The sequence below is a fragment of the Raphanus sativus genome, chromosome 6 (assembly GCF_000801105.2).
Source record: "Raphanus sativus cultivar WK10039 chromosome 6, ASM80110v3, whole genome shotgun sequence".
In the NCBI taxonomy this organism is placed as follows: Eukaryota; Viridiplantae; Streptophyta; class Magnoliopsida; order Brassicales; family Brassicaceae; genus Raphanus; species Raphanus sativus.
Genome location: NC_079516.1, coordinates 22,299,281 through 22,316,199, shown reverse-complemented (window position 1 = coordinate 22,316,199; position 16,919 = coordinate 22,299,281). Strand labels below are relative to the sequence as shown.

General features: G+C 36.1%; 2 protein-coding genes across 2 annotated transcripts; one reads left to right on the top strand and one right to left on the bottom strand.

Annotated features, from left to right (window-relative positions):
* The first annotated feature begins 2,603 nt into the window (after positions 1–2,603).
* Positions 2,604–4,615, top strand: LOC108819003 (uncharacterized). Its single transcript, XM_018591983.2, has 2 exons — positions 2,604–2,956; positions 3,198–4,615. Exon 2 carries the CDS (start codon positions 3,740–3,742, stop codon positions 4,367–4,369), a length of 630 nt encoding a protein of 209 aa, XP_018447485.1. The 5' UTR covers positions 2,604–2,956; positions 3,198–3,739; the 3' UTR covers positions 4,370–4,615.
* Positions 4,616–14,426: 9,811 nt separating this feature from the next.
* Positions 14,427–16,351, bottom strand: LOC108828933 (allene oxide synthase, chloroplastic). Its single transcript, XM_018602584.2, has one exon. The coding sequence runs from the start codon at positions 16,167–16,169 to the stop codon at positions 14,580–14,582; it is 1,590 nt and encodes a 529-aa protein (XP_018458086.1). The 5' UTR covers positions 16,170–16,351; the 3' UTR covers positions 14,427–14,579.
* Positions 16,352–16,919: the final 568 nt, after the last annotated feature.

Below are 16,919 nucleotides of genomic sequence, written 5' to 3'. Positions count from 1 at the left end.
TAATTTTCTCCAAAATAACATATATTAATATTTAAAAATATTAGAAGTAATTATTAATGCAATTCCAGCTTTATATTTCTTTTCTCAGAAAACATATATTAAATTATAAAAACTTGTATAAATATATTTACAAATCTAATAAAATGAACCAAACTAAATGAAATTAATCTAATTTTAACTTAATTAAAAAGTGTTGTTTACTTTCAAACCAAATATGGAGCTTAACGATACCATACATGAATTAATCCAAACTACTATAAATAGAATCGCATATCTAATTAAGATGAGAACATAGTGATACTTATTTTCATGATATAAATTAAAATAACTTAAAAGTTATGAACAAATGTATAGATATATCTATAGAATGATATATATATACAATTCTCTTTATTCATCATAAATATAAGTTATAAAGTTACTTGAAAGTTATAAAAAACATATGTAAATATTTTACAATTATTATGTTTTGATTATTTTATAAGTATTTATTCCCGTGCATGAGCACGGGAGAATCACCTAGTAAATAATAATATACAGCCTTTTCATAAATACACAATCTATTGATATTTATATATAATTTTTTTTACTAATTATAATGTCACTATTATGAGAAACTCTCAAAATTTTGATAGTGATAAAAGGAGGTGACCAATATAAATAGAAAAAATAACATTGTAGGTCACTTTCTATCTTTTATACTACATGTTAAGTCACATATGACTACCACCACACTTTATTTTGTCTTCTTCCTACCAAATGACAAGCGAAATTTCATTTGTACCCTTTCATTCTTTTTCTCTGTTATTTAGATAACACATGTCTTTTTTAAAAAAAAATGTTTATTAATTAGACTTTATCTTCTACATTCACTTCTTTTAACGGCGTTGTTTCTTCTTCCTCGATCACTTTAAACCAACCTCTCATTTTCATTACAGAACTTCTTTAGTCACCTGGTTTAAACTTCCTTTCATCATCTTTCGCTGCAAAATCCTTCTTTTACCTTCTCTGGACAAACGCCTCTTGTCTTCTTTTTCAAGATTTCTCAAACTCTTCCACTTCTCTCTCCGTCAGCAGGAAACCCACCATTCATCTCCACCATGATTTAATTGAGAGTTTCAAAAATCATGAATCCTTCTCCGGAACCATTAAAGGAGCCATCTCAAGGGGAATACTGGCTCATGGCCTCGCTTCTCACGGCGGCGACCAAGAGAATTGAGTAATTAGGATTGTTGATCTGGAATTTCTTTTTCGCGGCGGTGATCTAAAGAAAGAGGAGATTAGGCTTTTGATTTGGTTTTTAAATATTGATTTTGATTTTTAGGTTTGTAATTCCCCTCTCTCTTTATTGAATCAGAGATTAGAGATGTTGTTGGGTTTTTGGAATCTCTCAAAGACAAAGATAAATCTGGGGTGCGTAAAGATGAATCAGAGGTTAGAGATGTTGTTGGGTTTTTGATTTTTAGGTTTGTTGATTTTGATATTCAGACAGGTTTTTAAAAAATTGTCACCCAGATTTACTATCCCTGTGTACATTATATTCAGACAGTACATGTGTACATCTAATTTGTATTGTACACTTAAATTACTTGTGCACATATTTTTTCAAAAAAACATTTTTTGTTTTTTTTTTGTCTTTTCATCTAAAAAACTAAACCTTACAATGTCTGAAACTCATTCTAATATTAACACATTGCAGACAATGTTTACACAATGTACATAGAAATTTTCTCCTCTTCATATATATACGAACACATGTATACTACATAGATAAAATGCATGTGTACAAATGTACACTACATAGATAAAATGCACATGTATAAAATTAATGTACATATGTATACAAAGTGGATGTGTACACATGTACATCCGAAAGATAATGTACATACAATATTTTTGACGGAGTGGCAGTTTTGTAATAAATTCGTCTTCTTTAAATTAGGGTTTTCTACTTTTTCTGCAACTCATATCAGAGCCGCCATTGATTTTTTTTATGAGATCTTTAACTTTTTGACGATTTCACCTCTAAAACTTACAAATTTTGTATAGATTAACCATTTATAATCAAAAGACAAGCAAAACACAAGTTTTCTAATAATTTCTGATTTTTAACAAATCATAATTTATAACCAAAATTCGATGGCCTTTTCAAATAATTTTCTGGATTCCAACTCGGCACTGAAGAGAAAGAAGGTGGTCACCGTCAACTCTTCTGGCGTGAAGTCATATTACCTCCGGCGTAAAGCTTTTTAATTTTTCACTGCAAAGTGGTATATTGGTTCCTGTGCAAAGAGATAAGAGAACATATGGCTGAAAACTAGTGTAAAAGTTTAAAAAGAAAAAATAATTTCTGTTCCATAATATTAGAGGACAAAGTTGTATTTCACTACTTAAAAAAGTGTTTCAGTATACTAAAGTGACTGATTGTGGTGTATAAACTAAAAAAGTGACCTAAATGGTAAATCTCTCGTATAGATATATATACATACAATGAACTCACGCTTTGCAGATGATATAATAATACCTTCTCATTAAATACAAATACACTCGTCATATATACACACGACACCCATATAAGAAACAAGGTATGAGTACACATTAGGCAATGGTTATTTACTACATTGAATGCATTGAAAGTCGTAAAACAGTATGATATGTGACTAAAAAAAAAGTAAAAGAGAAACGGGAGGCGAGGGCGACGAGTAAGGCGATTTAGGGTCGATCGGTGATAATGGGGAGAATCAGAGAGAGGTTCACAAGGGATCTATTTCAAATCTCAGAGAGATAATGAGGGTTCGATTTGGGAAAGGTGGTGATGAGGGAGCGAATCAGGAAAGGGACAGTAGAGAATCATGATAGTGTTGGCTCAAAGAAAGGAAATTCTTGGCTGGTCTCGATGGCGAATTGGCTCCAGATTCTCTCATTCATATTCAAAGGGAATCGTTGGTTTTGAAAGGTATTTACTCTGCGCTTTACAATTATACAAAGTGGGGATTCGATGTTGTTGGATTTGGAAACTGGATGATATGGAGATTACAGATTTGATTATTGTGATATTGAGATGGGATTTGGGGAAATATTTTTCTCTAATTTCGCTTCCTTACGGATTAATGAGATGAAGATTTTGGTTTCTTATATAAACTTGGTTGACATGGTTGCAATTCTCATCGTTTTCAATTTTCAATTTTTATTCACAGAAAAGCAGTGATCTTATCTTGGTCATTTGATTGGGAACTCGGGGGACACAAGGAATGGAGAGGGAACTCGCAAGAGACCATATCATTTCGACTTCTGGATGATTGCGGTGGCAAAGTGGCAACCAAAGAGGTCCCTAAACTATCCATCGGAAATCCCGTTTTGGGTGTCTCGAAAGAGTTCAGGACAATACCAACCTTTCGAGAGCATCGGTGATGCTATTGGACGGGTGAGGTGGATTTGGAATTGATGGGAGTACTGGTCGTGGTGGATGCGTTCAAGGAGCTTTGCTTCGAGACGTCTGTAGATTTCACAGGTGGTGAATTCTATGAAGGGGAAGAAGTTCCTATTCTACTCAGGTATGAGAAACTGTTCGGTTATTGTGAGGCATGTGGCAGTCTCTGCCATCAAGAGGCGAAATGCCCATTGATGAAAGGGTTTAAGCAACATCCAGAGAGGAAAATGGAGATCCGTGAGGTGCGGTGGAGGATGGCACGAAGGGAATAAGCATGATGATAGGGCTAGAAGCTACAAAGGCGTGGTGATGCATGGTAATGGAGCGCCACAGAATCGGGAACGGGACGCAAAAGAATATTATTGTAAGGGAAAGGGTAAAGTGGGTGAGGAAACTGATGCTCAGTGGGTGAGAGTTGCTGACAGAAGTAATAGGAGGCCCTCTGGATACAAAGGAAACACAAGAGGAAATGGGGAGGAGGTGAAGCAAAGACCTTCGCGACGAGATGATGCGGGTGTTATTGATCAGGGAGGGAAGAAGAAAGAGTCTCCCAGAAAACAGCTCTGGGTGCAGGACGACGCACAGGAAGAAGGAGAGATAAGGACTGCAGGGGAAGATCAACAGATGGCCGTATCTCAAGGGTTTCAAGAACAGTTAATTCAGACGCAGGCGAACGGGAACGAAGTTATTTCGGATCCTAAAGGTACAGAGCAGGGACTAAAGCAGCTCCAGGGCTTAGTAGAGGGCCAGTTGAAGATTAGGGAGGATGAGGTGATGGAGTGGGATGACTTGGAGGCAGCTGATAACTTCCCGGATCTTACAGAAGCAGAAATGGCAGCGATGACTCTGGAGCTCGAGGAACACGCCGCTCTTGAAGATACTGAGGTGACACTGGTGAATGAGGATGCAAAAGGGCAGAAGACAGAGGAGGAACCTTAACTTTATGCTGGCGGTTCATCAGAAACCTTAACTTTATGGATCAAGTTCTTCTTATCAAGAAGACTAATAAGCAGGATGGAGGTCTTGCTATGGGGGTTTGCTTTAAATTATTAATAAGCTCTATGAGCAAGTTTTTATTTTCTGTTTTAAATGAGGATTTTATTCCTGGTTTGGTGGTTGAAGTTTCTTACTGGTTGTTTGAGGCTGTTAAAGTTATGCAATGGAATAATATTGGTGAGTTCAGTTTGTGTTATGGGTCTTATTTTGGCTTGGCAGGTGGTCTAGTTTATTATATAGGGTCGGTTTTGATTGTCATATTTGGAAATGATATACTGTGTCAAGAAGGAACAGGTTATGAGTATTGCTTGTTTTTTTGGAATGGCTGGAAACGATGGTCTGTGGTTCCACAATGGTTTTTAATGGTATCTTGGCACAAGTGGGACAGATGGAGTGTTGACTCAGATTTATTGGTATTGGTTACGTTAAGAAGAAGTGAGATTGTATCGGGTATTAGTTCAAGAAGGAGTACGAGGCTTTGGGTTGACTGTAAATGTGTTACTCGTAAAATAACGAGGAAGCAACGCATTCTTCAAGGATTTACTTTATTGTGGTTTTCGTTTTGGTTATTTTTAGTGTCCATTTGTTTGTGCCTTGTATTTTTGGATCAGTGGAAAAGTGAAATATTCGGTTCTGAGAAAAGTCATGGATGCTTAGTTTTTAGCTGGGATTTTGAATGTAAGTTTAAGGAATTTTTATGGTTTATGGAAATTGGAAGGAAGGTTGTATTGGCTTTCATGAGATATCACGATATCATCGCATCGGGATCTCTTCGCTCAATAGAGCTTTGTTTAATTTTTTTAATATGAAAATTTTAAGTTGGAATTGCCGGGGAGTGGGAAGTAAGTGGACGATGAGTTATTTTGCGGGAAATATGGCAGAGATATAAACCAGATTTTTTGTTTCTTTCGGAAACAAAACAAGATGCAGTTTTTTTACAAGGTTTACAGGCCCATTTAGGGTACGATAATCTGGTTACGGTGAACCCAAATGGGAGAAGTGGAGGATTGGCACTTTTATATAATAATGAATTTCAGTCACAGATTCTGTACACGAGTAATAGGATAATAGTTGTGAAAGCAGTCACTCTTGGTAAAAGGATTTTTTAAGTTTTGTGTACGGTGATCCGGTACCGAAACTAAGGGAGCAGGTCTGGGAGAGATTGACTCGGTACGGTTTGGCGAGATCGGAACCATGGTTTATAATTGGAGATTTGAATGAAATTACCGGCAATCATGAGAAAGATGGAGGAAAATTAAGGAGTGCTAATTCTTTCATCCCCTTCAATGATATGATAAGAAACAGTGGACTATTAGAGTTTCCGGCCAGAGGAAAAAAATGTCTTGGCAGGGTAGATGGGGAAGGGGTAAGGGGGCCGTTACGATAAGATGCCGACTGGATCGGGCTTTAGCCAATGAGGAATGACACACTCTTTTCCCGGTTTCTTATACGGAATATTTGGGAATGGTAGGATCAGACCATCGACCGTTAGTTGTCTTTACTGAGGATAAAGTTCGTAAAAGAAAAGGACAATTCCGATTTGATAAAAAATGGATTGGACAGGAAGGTCTTTTGGAATCGATTGCTTCAGGATGGAAGGAATCTGGACCTGGCATCTCCGAGGACATAGTTTCAAAAATTAGTAATTGTAGGCATGAGATTGCGGCTTGGAGAAAGAATAATCCACCGTATGGGAAGAAAAAAATTGCAGAGCTTCAAAAAGCGCTAGAAGAAGTACAAACTGATGACTCAAGATCACAGGAGGAGATTGTGGAGGTGTCTAAGAAGTTGCAGGAAGCATATAAGGATGAAGAGAAGTATTGACATCAGAAAAGTCGGAATATGTGGTATTCATCGGGGGATCTTAATACTAATTTTTACCATGCATTGACAAGGCAAAGACGAATCCGTAATAGGATTGTGGGACTGTATGATGAGGCAAGTAATTGGATAACGGATGCAGATGGAGTTGAAAAGGTTGCGGTGGATTACTTTGGGAGTCTCTTTACCTAAACTGATCCTTCTAATTTTGATCATTTTTTGGAAGAAGTAGTTCCATCTATTTCTCTTCAGATGAATCAACGGCTTCTCCGGGCCGCAACGGAGGATGAGGTAAAACGAGCCTTATTTATGATGCATCCTGAAAAGGCACCAGGTCCGGATGGAATGACTGCGTTATTTTTTCAAGTTTCTTGGCATATTATTAAGGAGGATCTGGTGGAGTTGGTGAATCATTTTTTAAGCACAGGAGATTTGGACCCACAGTTAAATCTGACTAATATTTGTATGATTCCAAAAACGGAAAGACCTACACGTATGATAGAACTGAGACCCATCAGTCTTTGTAATGTAGGATATACGATTATATCAAAGGTACTTTGTGAGAGGTTGAAAATATGTCTTCCAAGGCTTATTTCGGAAACACAATCAGCGTTTGTTCCTCGGAGGTTAATTTCAGATAATATTCTTATTGCTCAAGAGATGTTCCATAGGTTGCGGACAAATAAATCTTGTCAAAATAGGTATATGGCGATAAAAACTGACATGAGTAAAGCGTATGATAGGGTGGAATGAGATTTTATAAAGGCATTACTCAACAAACTAGGGTTCGACCCACATTGGACGAAATTAATAATGGAATGTATTTCTTCAGTTCAGTACCGGGTTTTACTAAATGGGCAACCAAAGGGACTTATAACCCCACAGAGGGGTCTTAGGCAGGGGGATCCCCTTTCCCCATACCTTTTTATCTTGTGTACGGAGGCGCTGATCGCAAATATTAAAAAAGCGGAGCAAGGAAAAGGGAATGAAAGTAGCGAGAGCTTGTCCATCAATATCTCATCTGCTATTTGCAGATGATAGTATTTTCTTTTGCAAAGCGCAGAAGGATGAATGTGAGACTATCCTCAGGATTTTAAAGGAGTATGAGGTTGTATCGGGTCAACTGATAAATTTTCAAAAATCGTCAATTCAATTTGGGCACAAAATTGAAAAATCTAGGAGGCAAGAGATGAGGGACATACTGGGTATTCAAAATATAGGAGGTATGGGGTCCTATTTGGGATTGCCGAAAAATTTAAGTGGTTCTAAGGTACAAGTATTCGGGTTTGTACAAGATCGTTTGGATACTAGAATTAATGGGTGGACATTTAGATTTTTTACAAAAGGAGGGAAGGAAGTAGTTATCAAGTCAGTGGTTACGGCCTTACCAAATCATGTAATGTCCTGTTACAGATTACCACAAACTACTATAAAGAAGTTGACGAGCACGGTAGCAAAATTTTGGTGGAGTCCTGGAGGAAGTACGAAAGGCATGCATTGGAAATCATGGGATAAAGTGTGTCTTCCTAAGGAAGAAGGTGGACTGGGTTTCAAAGACATTATGAACTTTAATACGGCAATGCTAAGAAAGCAACTTTGGCGCCTAATAAATAAACCAAACACTCTATTTTCTCGAGTGTTTAAGGGTCGGTATTTCAGGAATGCTTCACCCCCGGAACCAATCCGTTCTTACTCCCCATCATATGGATGGAGGAGTATTGTCTCAGCTAGATCTTTGGTTAGCAAAGGACTAATTAAAAGGGTGGGAACATGGTCATCTATCTCAGTATGGAATGACCCTTGGCTCCCAACCACTCGCCCGAGACCAGCAAACAAAAATCAACACAACTTGTTTCCGGAACTTACAGTTGACGCTCTTATTGATCCAGGTTCTAGGACTTGGAATTCACAAGCCATTCGGGTCGTGGTGGATCCTTTGGATGCAAAGATTATTGAAAGTATACCTCTTAGTAGATTTTGCATAAGGATGGTTGGTACTTTACAAACAAAGGAAAATATACGGTTAAATCAGGATATGAGGTGGAAAGGATTTACCCAGATAAAGAGAAACAACCAGTTTTATATGGGCTGACGGTGGATGCTTTGAAGGCTTTTTGTTGGCAGGTCAAGTGTCCACCAAAGATGAAGCACTTTCTTTGGCAGATAGTATCAGGGTGTGTTGCGGTTAAAAAGAATTTAAAAGTACGAGGAATGAAAGGGGAAATTAGTTGTGATAGATGTGGAAATGTGGAGGAATCGTTGAATCATGTATTTTTTGAATGTCCTCCAGCGAGGCAAGTTTGGGCGTTATCAATGATTCCAACAACTCCAGATGTTTTTCTATGGGATCATTGTTCACTAATATAGATCACTTATTCTGGAGAGTTTTACCTAAGATGAAGGATTCTCAGTTTGCATGGATACTATGCTATATTTGGAAAGCAAGGAATGGCAAGGTCTTTAGTAATCTGGATATTGATGTTAGGGATACACTTAAGCTGGCTGAAGTGGAATCTACTATGTGGGCTGAGGCCCAAGAATTGACGATAAGACAGCCTATACCAGCCCAAGTCCATCAACCTGTCACCATCCCAGGAAGATGGTGTTTCACAGATGCATGGTTCGTGGAAGGATAAGGAACTTTTTTCGGGACAAGGCTGGTTTAGTACCCTGGAAGGCTATGAGGGATGAATGGGGGCGCGAAATGTTCGGGCAAGTATGTTACCCCTTCATTCGGAGGTGGAGGCACTAATCTGGGCAATGGAATGTATGAAAAATCTACGACAATTTCAGGTTACTTTTGCAAAGGATTGTTCTCAGTTGGTGAAGATGGTTTCGGAACCAGAGGAGTGGCCAGCGTTTGCAAATTATCTGGAGGATATTAAGAGCTTACAAAGAAGTTTCCACAGCTCACAAATCATTTATGTACCACGGACGGCAAATTCAATGGCGGATCGTCTAGCACGCAGTGCCAGACAACAATCGTCTTTTGTTGTTCACATGGATGCAGAGCTACCAGTTTGATGTGCAGAGTCTATATGAGTCTGTATGTTTGATGACAAAAAAAAAAGTCGTAAAACAGCTAAGAAAAGTTTTATAAGGTTAGTTATTTAGACTTTGGCAAAAAGTTATATACATTATAGGTTTGGGAAGTGTACTAGAATGACTCAAATTAGTTGAGAAATTACTAGAATAACTCTTAAAAGTTTAAAATTACTAACATTATTTTATGGTCGAAAATGCCCTTGACTCTAGTTATAATCAAAAACTAGATTTTGATCCGCGCTTCGAAAGTGCGGGTATTATTTTTCACTTTTATGAAATATATTATTTTTTTGTAATTATTGAATGTATTTATCTTAGTTAAATATTTTTATAATAAATTTGACACATAGAGTGTCTCTGGTAAACTATGTATTTCTCTGGCTTTGTTTTATTCCCTCTCCAATTAACATATTTATTTAGCTTATTGTTAAAACAAATGATTATAGACTTTGATCTAGGTGCGCAGATGCATATTTTGAAAAATATGATGATATTTGTTTTTTTATGTAATTATTATGATTTGGCAAGGAACATATTTATTTTTCACTTTTATGAAATATATTATTTTTTGTAATTATTGAATGTATTTATCTTAGTAAAATATTTTTATAATAAATTTGACACATAGAGTGTCTCTGGTAAACATGTATTTCTCTGGCTTTGTTTTATTCCTCTCCAATTAACATATTTATTTAGCTTATTGTTAAAACAAATGATTATAGACTTTGATCTAGGTGCGCAGATGCATATTTTGAAAAATATGATGATATTTGTTTTTTATGTAATTATTATGATTTGGCAAGGAACATAACTGATACCGATCCGCAAATATAGTACCAAACCCGAACATAAATTGATTAAATATTCAAATTATTCAAATTTTTGTTATTTAAAGAACCGAATCTAATCCGAACCGAAGGATTCGGGTACCTGAATTTATCTAAATAGATTTATATACTTATATATATATATATATATATATATATATATATATATATTAATTATTTTTAGATTTAACGTATATAAGACATCAAAAATGATACTTTTAAATTGGTTTAAAATACTTAAAAATATATATAGATAGTCAAAAATAAATATCTGAAACAGTTAAAGTATATTCAAATCACCAAAAATACTTAAAATAATTATTGATTTTGTATTCATAATTTTAAATCAAGCCAATTGTTATGTTAAGCTTAGGTATTCTGACATATGTTATTTAAACTTATAGGTATTATATTATTTTATTTAAAGATTTTGAGAAATTTAAAATATATAGTGATTTAAAACTTTAAAAATAATTTAAATGGTTATCCAAACCCGAACCACGCAAAGATCCGAATCAAACTCAAACAAAAATTTAGAAACATCCTAATAGGACTGAAATCTTTGACTTCGAAAAAACGATCAGAACCAAACCCGTATGGGTATCCGAAAACCCATCCTTAGTCATTATTATATATCGTATATTTTCATCATATAATTAATAGTATTTTATACGTACTATCATATAAGTAATCATATAATTAATAATATTTTATACGTACCATTATATAAATAATTACATATATTATATTTTAAAAACTTAATATGAAATATAAAAACCATAATTTGAGTTGGTATTTCAAATCGGGCTTTGTATTATATTTTTCTTATATATATTGACAATATTTTTTATAATGGACTTAATAACTTAAACCCATTATTTTTTTTGCCTAATACTACTATCTTTGTTTCCAAACAAAATTAATTTTTTTTTTAAAAAGACTACAATCCATGTTTCCAAACACTTTATTTTTTTTAATACTGCTATCTTTGTATCCAAACATCTCCATTTTGTACTACAACTTTAATAATATAGATAATATTACAAAAATGCCATTTAAATTAATTAAAAAAAAATCGACGGCAGACTTATTTAGCGAAAAACAAATCTAACGTAAGATAAGTCTGTTATGAAAAACTGTTGTAAAATATATATCTGCCAAGTATTTGGTGACAGAATTTTCTGGTACGACAGATTTTTTAAGCCAGCAGATTTTTGTGGACGATTTAAGATTGTTGATAGATTTATCTATTTTAATCTGTCATATTTAGTAACCGATTTGTTGAAGTCACAAGTTTTTTTTGAAGTAGTCAGAGTTTTGAGACAGATATGTTTATCGGAAATAGACATATATTTTGCTGATAGATATGTTTGCCCGATTTGTCAAAAAAAAAAAAGATATGTTTGCCCGATTTAATTTTTCGACAGACTTTTGTATTCATTTGGTGGCAGATTTTTTAAATTGTAGTCTTTGACGGCAGACTTTTAAATAAATTTAATTACTAGAATGGGACACAATTCTAATTTCTGGCTAAATTCATATAAATTTTGGTTTAATTTAAATTGGATCTCAGTTTGGATTGATTGAATTTGGTTTAAATTAATTTTCAAATTTGATTTAGAATTATTTTCGGTTTAAACTAATTTAAACCAATTTGAAACATTGGTTTAATCTAAAAGATATGTCCAATTAGGTTTTACGTTCTTTGACGTCTTCTTCTTCCTGTGACTTTCCACTTAAAAAACGTCTTCTTCTTCCTGTGACTTTCCACTTAAAAACACGTGTCCACTTTCATGGTGACTTACAACTGCATCTTCAATATATCTTTAGTTTTAAAAACTTTCTCGTAATCTTTACGTAATCAACCAACCCAAAATGACCTTTATTCCATGGTAGTCTTTGGTTTCTAAAACTAAGCCTTGATCACCACAATCACCGTGAACCGTTGTTGGTTTCTAAAACTACGCCATATGAGGAATTTTATTTTGTAGAGTTTTAACTTTATTTTGAAAAAAGAACTTTTAAAATCTGGAACCTGGACGCAGTTATGAATCATATAACATATGCTACACAAAATAGTAGAAATATTAAAAGCAATTGCTAAGAGTCAATAACTGAACCGTTTGCAAACAAATAGTCCTGAAATGACCAAACCAAGAACCGAGAAGGCTCCTTGCCTTGAACACCAAAACTCAATCCACGTCAGTGGTCTTCTGATTTCAGACAACACCATACTGAACTGTTGGTTGAGGTGGTCGAGATCTCCATTATTCTCGACCACGACATCAGCCTTGCATCTCTTCAAATCCGACGACATCTGAGCCATCACTCTGTTTCCGGATGAAAACACCTGAAGCATGAATCATTGCTGCGAATGAAAACACCTGCGCAAACCAACATTTCTTCAACCATCTGAAGATTCGACAAAAAGCAGCTATTATTCATGCTTCTGTTTTGAATTGGTGTTCTCCCAACTTCGTACAAGCCGAGGATACATTCTAATGGCAGAAGATGAAGCCATCCTGCGATAAACAACAAACACAATCGGTTACAGTCAGTACAAGTGTTGCAGTCTTAAGTAGAAACAAAAGTTTAAAAAAAAAAACCCAATATCAAATAGACAACCTTTGTGCTCAATTATTAAAAAAAAAACAAATTACGTGTTTGGATTTAACATCAGAGGAAAAGGGGATTTGGGAAATAGGGTTTTCAAAATGAAAAATCCAATCAATCAAATAGTGTTAACAAAAAGAACAACAAACAAGATTAAGATGGATTTCTGACTTACAAGTTTAAGTTTCTGGAAATTGCATGCGGTGGTGTGGAATTAGGGTTTCTCTCTCGCAACAAACATGAACACGAGATGTGGGGTTTTCGAAATCGAAGGCGTCTGTGACTTGGAGGTGGTGACGGAGAAGGAGTTGCCTGAGATCGGAGATGAGCGTAGGAGAAGAAGAAGAAGTCGCAAGTTTTTTTTTTCTGTCGACAGTTTGAGCGAGAGAGAAAGAGAAGTGAAAATTTCTATTTTTCTTACAATTAAAATTTTATTCATATTAATAAAATAAAATGGCAAAACAGTGAATAATGAGGTTTAGACTGATTTTTTGGTATTTTTGTTTCCCTTGCAAGTCATTCTAATAAATACATAAATATATGAGTTATTCTAGTCATTATATGTATGATTAGAGTTAATCTGAGTAATTTCTCTATAGGTTTTAAACTTTTAGTCGTCTATTATATGTTTCATCCTTTCTTTTCTAGTAAAGTCGGTCCATTAAAACAAAAGAAGCTGAGAAGCTCCGTGAACTTGACACGTAAGTATGCTACACAATGTTGTCATTTAACCAATGCTTCAGGATTAATATATAGGGAATTTCTACATATTTTTTATTACTTAACAATTTTTTTCAATTTTTTTACTACAAAAGTTAGTTACGATCTGAAGCCAGTGTTGATGGCCCGAAGCCATCATCCACAGTCCATAACCAATTCTCGGCTCATAGCTATTATCCACGGGCCAAACCACTTACTCCCCGATCTCTCATATAGCCAAATGCCACACGACCTAAAATGTCCTTCCCATTCTGAAGCCAAATACACATGCGAAATTTCCTTAAGACCCAAAGCCGAATACACAAACAAATCTTACATTCAACCAAAGTCAACATACGACCAGCGCCCACATAAAACCCCAAGCCAAATCATGATAAATAACATCTTTTGTGGCTGGGAGCCAAAATATACTTTCCTTAAATGATTTTGTTCACCTATTCCCATACTTTTCCTAATTAGTCTCATTCTTAATATGTTTCTAGATTATTTTTCACTTATCATGCCAATTAATTTCAAGATCAATTCTACATTTTTCACATAGCATAACGATTTCAAAAATATAATTATCACACATAATTTAAATGCAAAAATTCTAAGACAATGAAGAACATTCTTTATTCCTTGAAAAATTACTTCAAAAAACAAAATTTCCATAAAACACTTTATTCATACGCATAAACTCGAATATAGGAATCACTTTCTCAGCAGCTAAATCTCAAAGATTCGTAGACTCTAAACTTTCTAACGTTTTCAGGTCATGAACTTCTTTGCTTTTTGTTTCTAATTTCTTTCAAAAATTCGCTAACTCTTGCATGATTATTTTAAGTGATGTGGAGGTGTTAAAATATTTTTCTAGGGTGATTAGTCATAGATTTATAGGGTGATTAGTTACCAAAAAGTTCACTTGAATCTTTTGTCTCACATTCTTAGTTATTCTATTAAGATGATACAGCCTGAGAGCCAGAAAAGGAATATACTTGAAAAGGGAACAACACTTTTATTTTATATATTTCATAACAAGCATTTGATATATATATTTATAATTAGAAGAAAAGAGAAGCACAGCAGAAAATAAATAATAATAAGTAACGCGTGCGAACAAACAGTACAGATTTACCCTTGACTCTCTAAAAGCTAGCCTTCCTCAGAGACGTGAATTTAACGGAGCTTCCCAACGGCGATGAACCGACCTCAATATCAAACGAATCATACCTCCTGAAAATCTCAATCAAAAACAACCTCGCCACCAAAACAACAAAGTCCTTACCGGCGCACTGTTTATTCCCCACGGTCGGATTCTCCGTCTGCGGACCATTCGACCACACGACATGCTGCAACAACCTCTCTCCTTCCTCCCCGAGGAATCTCTCCGGCAGAAACTCCTCTGCTCTTTCGAATATCTTCGGATCCCTAGTCGCAAGCGGTTGATATCCGTAAAGCATTTCTCCAGCCTTGACTCTAAACGCCGCGTCGTGGCTCTCGACAACAAAGTCCTTCTTCGCACGTGCGTATTGCGCCGGAACCGGCGGTTCGAACCGGAGACACTCGAAGACGACTGATTTCGTGAGCTCCATCTGCTCAATCCCTCCCATCGTGAGCTCCCCGCCGTTGGATTCGATAACCGATCTTATCTCCTCAGCTAACCGGATCTGGAGTTTGGTACCCGCCCGCCCGACCCGTTTAACCAGGTTCGAGAAGAGGATCTTCATCCCTCCCCACGTGTTGAAGCACGTGGCGAAGAGGAGGTTGTGAGCAGCTTCCTCTCGCGAGATACCCAACTTCTCAGCCTCGACTAGAATCTCTCCCGAATATTCGAGGAAGAACTCGTAGAGTCTCTGGTAATCAGACTTGACTAACGACGAAGGTAACCGGAAAGTATGGAGAAGAGGATCTTCTATGATTGAGGGTAGTCCGAGAGTCAATAAAGGATGGAGATTGAAGAAGACCCATTTCGTTATCAGACTCGGCGCATCGGATCCAAGCTTCGTATCAGCTGGATTCTTCCCGTACATAGCTCGAGCCAAGAAATTGAAAGCTGCTGCGTCACCTGGACCGCCAAAATCTGCTTTTCCGTTGTCGGCGAGCTCTTTCTCGATCGAATCGAAAAGCTCCGAGTAGGTGGCTTTAAACTCCGGGAAGATTCGGTTTCGAGAGGACTTGAGTAGATGGAAGAGTAAAGATTTGAGCTTGGCGTGTTTCGGCTCTGATGGGTCGAGGTATGATAAGATACGGTAGCCTCCGGTTAGATCCGTCGAGGGCATGTAGGTTCCGGTGAAAAGATCTTTCTTCTCCACTTTATCCACATCGAACAAAACCGGGAAGCTTTTACCGTCGAGTAAAGCAACGACTTGTGGATTCTCGGCTATGAAACCTCCGGGTGGCATGTTGACTCGAAACACTGTGGAGTTGTACTTACGGATTCGTGATTTGAAGAACTCCTCTGGTTTTTGCGTGTGGAAGTAATCGTTACGGTCTTTTAGTGGACCTATTATTGGTAGACCGTAGCTTCCAGGGATTGTTCGGATCGGGAGATCTTTGGATCCGGATCCGGTGCGGGTTGCCACGGCTAGATCAGGAGGAGTTTCTGACGTTGAGGCTTTGATCGGACGGGCTAAAACTCGAGTCGACGAGAATTTTAACGGCGTTGATCGAACGATTGTTGGTTGGTGGATCCGAGCTTGTAGAGAAATTGGGAGTGGAGTTGAAGCAGAGGCCATTTTGTGTGTGTTTGAGTACTGATTGGTTGGTTGTCGTGGTGTAAACTCAGTGGCGACTAGAATGTGTTATTTATAAAGTAATGAGATAAACGAGATCTATAGGTAAGATTCTTTTTTCGGACAAAGCAGATATGACTTCTATTGCCTATTGAAGTCTCTGACCACCGGCCGAGCTGCTGTATTCAAATAGCCACGTGCTTTGACTGCGTTTTCGTTTATAAAAGTTGTTTCTTTCTTTATTTCCGGCCAACTTAAATAATTTATCTGTTTACTTTTATAGATCTAAAATCGAAGTGTGTTAAATGATTGTCGCAAAAATTAAATCGTATGACTCGGTTGGCGAAAGATTTTTTTGTTTCAGAAAATTGATTTTAAGGAGTTTTGGTGAGATTTTTTGGTGGGAAGTTTATTATTAAAAAATTAGAGGACATCTAGGACTTCTTTTGTAGGATTTGTTATATTTTATTTTGGATTATTTTGGGCGAGATTTTTTGTGAGAAGTTTATTATTAAAAAATTGAAGGACATCTGGGACTTTTTTTTGTAGGATTTGTTAAATTTTATTTTGGATATTTTTGGGAGAAAGTTGACATGTTATATTATTATAGGAAAAAAAAAGAACCACCCTGCACGTTTTATATGATATGAAAAAGTTGTTTGTATCTCGTATTATATTTTACAGGTTGTTTTTTTATTTTTGTATTTTAGTTCTGATTCATGTTTCTTATAATATTATACAAAATAAATATTT

Excerpts from the sequence above, each read along its gene's own strand:
- LOC108828933 (XM_018602584.2), bottom strand. The coding sequence starts at position 16,169 with ATGGCCTCTGCTTCAACTCCACTCCCAATTTCTCTACAAGCTCGGATC.
- LOC108819003 (XM_018591983.2), top strand. The coding sequence starts at position 3,740 with ATGCATGGTAATGGAGCGCCACAGAATCGGGAACGGGACGCAAAAGAA.